This window comes from Nicotiana tomentosiformis, chromosome 9 (genome assembly GCF_000390325.3).
Source record: "Nicotiana tomentosiformis chromosome 9, ASM39032v3, whole genome shotgun sequence".
Lineage (NCBI taxonomy): Eukaryota > Viridiplantae > Streptophyta > Magnoliopsida > Solanales > Solanaceae > Nicotiana > Nicotiana tomentosiformis.
This window is the reverse complement of record NC_090820.1, coordinates 25,924,130-25,930,923: the sequence shown is the minus strand read 5'-3', so window position 1 is coordinate 25,930,923 and position 6,794 is coordinate 25,924,130. Positions and strand designations below refer to the sequence as shown.

Below are 6,794 nucleotides of genomic sequence, written 5' to 3'. Positions count from 1 at the left end.
ATAGTAGGATTTAACAATGCAGCAATACCATAAATAGGGGGAATAGGAAAAAAATATTTTTTAAACTTTTTTCTCATGGAATCAATAGCAAGTTGATAAATTTCCCCACCATCTGAAAAATGATCAAACAAATTTGCAAGTTCTGCAATATAAACTAAACAGTTAGAAATAGTAGGATAATATTGCCCAGAAAATTCATTTGTAGCAATATAAATTTTTTCTAAAAAATCTACAAGCATTTTAACATTAGCCCAATCCGCATTTGTAAGGTGCTCATCATCATCACTTACATGAGCATTAAACGTTGAGTTTATGGGGTTTCTATATTCATATGCAATAACTAAACTTTCATACATGTAATTCCATCTAGTTGGACAAGGTTTAGAAACCTTTCTTTCTCTTAGGCCAAATTCATCGCATCTTTTAAAATATTCTCTAAGTCTACTTCTACGATTTGAATAAAAAAGCCAATTAAGAGCTATTTTAACTTTTTCAATTTCAACATTTAAAATTCGCATGCCATCACCCATAATTAAATGATAAATATGACAAATACATCTAACATGAAAAATATTACTAAATACAGGACTTAGTATCGTGGTAAGCAAGGCTACAACATTTGTGTTACTAGTAGCATTATCCATTGAAACTGATATTATTTTATCACTAATGCAAAAATATCTACAAATATCCGCAATCGTGCTAGAAATAAACTGCCCTGTGTGACGTGAATTAATTATTCAATAAGCAATAATGTGCTTTTGCATTATCCAATGCTCATCAATCCAATGACTGGTAACAGTAAGGTAATCACAGTCATTACCACTTCTACCAATATCAGTTGTAATAGCAAGACGATAATTTATATGAGTAAATAAATAGCGCAAATATTATTCATATTCATGTTTATATTTATAAATATCACTCTTTACGGTTGTGCGAGGAAAACCTTTATAAGTAGGATTAAAAAAATTTCTAATATAATGCACAAAGTGGGGGTTAGAAGAAAAACTATAGGGTAAGCACATAACAGTGACCATTTTTACCAATTCTTCCCGATCTTTTTTTGGATCATAATATAAAATACCACCGGTAACAGTGTTAATTCCCGGTTGAAATTGATTTGACCCGGTACTAAGGTCAGCCTGACTAGGTGCACTTGTCCCCTCAGCCAAAGCTTTCATATGAAAATATCTAGCTTTATCTTAAGGGTGTAGCAATATGTGTCTAGTCAAACTTTCTGCCCCCTCCCTCCCCGACTTCCAACATATTGAAAAACTAACTCTTTGCCACAAGTTTTACACTTAGCCTTATTTTTTTCTCTTAGTTGAGTAAAAAATTGCCAAACAAGAGATGTTTCTGCCCGTTTAGGAGGTTGTCTAGAAAAAGTAGGGGCACTAATAGGAGGGTCAGATGGGGGATCATCTAGATTATTATTAGTTGGGTTAACTTCAGGAGCAGGACTAGTGGGTGTATCATCATCCGGTTGCGTTTCATCAAAATCTATTTCTTCATCATCATTTTCATCAATAGTTGGATTACCATAAAGAGCATTCATATATTCATGGTTTAATTGTTCACCGGGTGCTATATTATGAAAAAATTGACTCTCGGTAAATTGTAATAAACTATTATCGCTATCAAGAATAGGAGGTGTAGGACGGGTAACATGTTTGGGTCGTGGAGCCGGGGGAAGTGGAGGAGGAACATATTGGCCACTAGATTTACCACTCTTCGATTTTCCCTTATTTTTACTAAACATATTTTTTAAGGAATAAGCCATCTTAATTAATCAAGCAAAGTAAATAAAACAAACAAAATTATAATATCAAAACTTAAGAGTTGGAATGAGTTTACCGAATTGACGAACAACTTGTTGGAAATTGATTATCGTTGAAGACTTCAATTCACCAACTTCACAATTGTTTCACAAATTGTAACAATAAAGCAAGCAATAGTAGAAGTAAATTAGAGAGAGATTGTGATAGATTGATGATTTTGTAAGAAAAAATGAAGGGGTATTTATAGTTGAAAATAGGGAAAAAGTGTAATTATAAAAAGTTTGGGATTAAAACAAAGTTGAGGGGTTAAATGGCTATTTCATAAATAGCCAACGGTTATTTTTGACAGCCCAACGACTATTTTTTACAGTCCAACGTAAAAAAAAAAAAAAAAAAATTAAAAAAAATAGCCGTTGGGCCCGCTAGGCCCGCTAAGGGGACCGGACCGGTCCCGGGCCCTGGCGGGCCAAACGGTCCCGTGCCTGGTGGGCCCAATCATAGGACCGGCCTACGAGACCGGACCAGGCCGGCTAAAACCGGACCAAACGGTCCTGGCCCATTTGGCCCGTCTGGCCCGCGGTCCTGGGCTGGTCCCGGGCCTGGACCGGCCCACTTGCCAGGCCTAGCTGAGAATCATATTAAAAATCATGTTGAGGCTATGTGTCAGTATTATTGGGACCCATAGAGGTCATATTGCTGTGAATTAATTGTTTTAAATTAAAAATTTATACTCAATCATATTCATGTCATTATATATCATATCTCGGTCTCTGTTATTTATTTATTGATACATCATATCATCATTTTTGAGCTTTTTTCATGACATTGTGAGCCCATGAGAAAGAGAGACCGGAGAGATTGATAACTGAGTGAGGCCGAGGGCCTGATTGTGAGGATTATTATGTGGATCGGGGATGCCCGCCTGCAGCAGGTCTTATAGGCTTTATTATAGCACGTGAGTTGTCCGTGCGGATCCAGATATTATTATTTCACGTGAGTTGTCCGTGCAGCACGTGAGTTGTCTGTGCGGATCCAGATATTATTAAGGCACGTGAGTTATCCGTGCAGATCCAGATATTATTATAGCACGTGAGTTGTCTGTGCAGCACGTGAGTTGTCCGTGCAGATTATAGAACTTGAGCTGAAGGAGCCCCTCCGGAGTCTGTACACACCCCAGTGAGCGCAGGTACCTACTGAGTGTGAGTGCCGAGTGCCGAGCGATTGGGAGAACTGAGTGACTAGGAAGACTGAGTGAAATGATACTCTAAGAGTATGCATATGATTTTATCACTGAGTTGCATCGCATTGACATGCACACATGACATACAGGCATAAAGATGTATTTTTCTCATGTTGTACAGTATCACATCATTCATGATTTCTCACACATGTTGACAGATGGGCATAGTGATGCATTTGTTTTACACTGGTTATCTGGAAAGAAAACGAACCATATTATTTATTATTCAAAGGATTTTTGGGAAAATTATTATTTTCAAACTTATTCATATTTTTGGTGACTTCGGTAAAAGATTTGGGTTTTCACTCTTGTACTTGAAAGGAAGAACTATTTTTAAAATCATGATTTAGCTGAGCATTTTATCTCTGAGTTACTTCTTGTTTTATTTGCCTAACGTTGTTATGGACTGTTGTGGACTATTGATTTTGGACCCGACCTTGGTAAAAGCTCGTCATTGCTTTCAACCTAAGGTTAGGTTTGTTACTTACTCAGTACATGAGATCAGTTGTACTGATACTACACTTTTGCACATTGCGTGCAGATGTTGGCTGCTGTTATTGCTGTGCTCGATGGTTACCGGATTTGAAGATGTACCTGCGTTCTTATGGTAACTGCTTCTTGTTTATGGTAGCCTTAGATTATAAAAACTCTGTTTATATACTTTTCAAACAGAAAATATATTTACTTCATATCAGCTTTGTAAATTCTATTCTTAAAAGCTCATGATTTGTACTACTAGTTCTTGGGGAATGTATAAGATTAAGATCTTTATTTACTTAAATTGCTTTAATAATTGTTATTGGAATTGGATAGTTGAAAGTTGGCTTATCTAGCGGATTGGATTAGGTGCCATCACGACTAGTTGAATTTTGGATCGTGACACTCCAAACAACCAAAATTTTAAATGGTAAGCGCGCATGATTAATCTTATATATTTTGCAATCTTACACTACTGAAATTTCTCTTTATCCCAAACATCAAGCAGTACTTACACATATTACAAGATCACATTATGTATTCACGTAGAGAAAAGAAAAACATGCATGGCTCCATGCACATGCAATAAACATGTAAGTAGTTCCATATGCTATAGCTCTCTCTTTTCTTTGTTGCTACAAAAGGTAATAGTATTAAATATATTACTGTATCATATTACGAATAAGGAAATGGCTAGGCACTAGGACTAGGAGTTGAAACAATACTACCACTAGAACCATAGCCTGCACCACTGCCACTACCTTGGCCTGATCCTCCACTGCCTGGTCCTGGAGCACTACCACCACCTCCGCCACCTCCACCACCGCCACCACCTCCACCAATTCTTCCCCATCCAAAACCGCTACCACTTCCAGAGCCATAACCGCTTCCTGTGCCACTTCGTCCTCCACCACCTCCTCCTCCACCGCCACCACCACCGATAAAAGGTGACGGCGCAGGAGTAGTTGGGAAAGGAAGAGGTACTAGAGGAGGAGGAGCACCTGAAATTTGATAAATACTGATGTTCATCATGAGGAAAAAAGCTAATGTTAACAACAACGATATTCTAGCCATGTCTCCGAACTCTGAAGACCACTTTGACGGCTTAAGAATATGGCTTAGTAATTGTTAAGCAGACAGTGTACGTATATATGTAAAACTACCTCACGGGAGTAGACAAGTATGAGCATATTTTAAGCCCCAACAAAGGCCATTTCTTCTGGTAAAGTGACATAATCTTCCCCGTCTTAGCTGCTATAGTTGACACCAGTATTATCTTGATAACCTCTTGCACATGAACTTGCTTTATTTTATCTATTGAATGTGTACGAAGTAACTTTTAGAGTTAAATTAGGCATAATTTTTTTTTAACATGCATTATATTATATTATCGGACCCCTATCTTGGTTTATTCAATTTTAGACATCCATGTCATATTGTCTACGTTCTAAATGTCTAAATCTACTCGTGCGAGGATTGTTAGAATGTCTTAGATTGGTTTAGCTTATGAGTTCTTTTCTCATATTATATGTTCTCAGACAATTATCACATAACGAGCTAGCTTCACTTAGGTCCAGTCTAAGGTACATATATATAGCTAAAAAAGTTACTGTCATCGACTCTAATTTCTACCTTGAAACAGGCAACATTTTCTTTAGTCTCCGCCTTAATAATTAAAGTGATTTGAGCAAAACCTAACGTCAAATTTAAAATAAACATAAAGTCAACTCGAAAAATCAAAGAATTAAATCCAACAAATAGAAACTATCATTTCACACTCAAAAAATGAAGATGATAACGCAGGGTCTAAACTAATTCGGTCGACTAAAATTACATTCTCTCAATTCATTGTCTTAAGTTAAATTAGCACAAAATCAAGACTGAATTTCTAGATGTTTGTTATAACGTGTAAAGCTTTCTCTCCCCGCAACGATAAAGGAAAGCAAAAGAAGAAAGAAAGAAAAAAGTTAAGGAAAAAAGGATTGTTGGTGTGTTCACTAATGCGTTACAAAAGAGAAAGTGATGCACAAGAATCAAGTAAAACTGTGGTTCTGGAATTGCATATTCCATTGTTTTCAAACTGTGAAAAAAGAAATTAATCCGGAGGGAGTTTAGCAATTAAAATTTATACAAGTCCCAGGAAGGGGAATTCCCTAGTTGATTTGGTATAATATTAATTAGTCGGCTAGTAATGTGGAAGAGGTCCTTTTTTAACTGATCATTATGTTAATCTTCTGTATATTATTTCAACTTCATAGGATGTACTCCAAAGGCGTGATTTCGTCAAAGTTTCATCTCCTTCTGCTATGGAGTAATTATAGCTAAAGCAATTTCATTTTACAAGATACTTAGAAATTAAATGTATTACATTTTAAAGGAATATTCTTTAATTAAGATCTATGCAACTAATTAAGCGCACCAATCAAATAAGTTGAATCATCAAAATAGCATGTATGAGGGTTAAATTACCTAAGTACTTTTTAATTACTGCATTATATCAGTCACTTAGAGTCAACTCCAGATTATTCTGCTAGATTTTTTCTTATTTCTTTATTTTGAACATGTCATATCGCACCTTAACTAAAAGATTTTCGGGGGAATTAATGAATGAGCCAGCAAATAGAAAATGGGTTTCGATGGGATTTATATCCTAAAGTTTGGCGAAATTGTAATTAATACGAAGTATGATATTACTTGACTGCAACTTAATTTATATGACACTCGATAGGCATGCATCATTAGTTCATTTTAATTTATGGACCGTAGAGAAAAAATTTAAGTGCATGGTTTGAAATGTCATTTCATATACTCTTTTTGTCCCAATTTATGTGATATTTTTCGCTTCTCGCGGGGTTCAAACTATGTAAACTTTGGATAGTATTTTATAATGTATTTTTTCATTATATTGACATGAGAATAATTACAACTTATAATACTTTTTATATAGTTTTAGAATATCCAAATTTTAATTTTAAAATATTGAGTTACCCTATTCTGTCTTTAGAAGATTTTTCAAGTCAATCTCCTAGTGCAAATGTTTGTATAGCCTTTGACTTGTTCAATGGAGAAATTGAGATTTCCTTCATTTCGACCAAAGCTTATCATTTATGATTTATCCGTGAGACTGTGATGCATCGTATCTAGAATAATCTTGCTCTTTGTTTTCTTTTCGTTTCTTTTTTATATTTCTATTCCTCCCAACATTTCCATAATTGTAATTTCGAACATGCATATTTTCAAGTAGAAAAGACTATGACCGCATCCACGTACTTTGAGTAGAAATAGAGGAAGCAATA

The 6,794-nt window shown here is 35.5% G+C and overlaps 1 protein-coding gene across 1 annotated transcript; it reads right to left on the bottom strand.

Moving 5' to 3' along the window:
• Positions 1 to 4,191: 4,191 nt before the first annotated feature.
• LOC104096358 (glycine-rich cell wall structural protein 2-like) lies at positions 4,192 to 4,572 on the bottom strand. The gene has a single exon (XM_009602723.1). The coding sequence runs from the start codon at positions 4,570 to 4,572 to the stop codon at positions 4,192 to 4,194; it is 381 nt and encodes a 126-aa protein (XP_009601018.1).
• Positions 4,573 to 6,794: the final 2,222 nt, after the last annotated feature.

Coding starts and splice junctions, on each gene's coding strand:
- LOC104096358 (XM_009602723.1), bottom strand. CDS start 4,572: ATGGCTAGAATATCGTTGTTGTTAACATTAGCTTTTTTCCTCATGATG.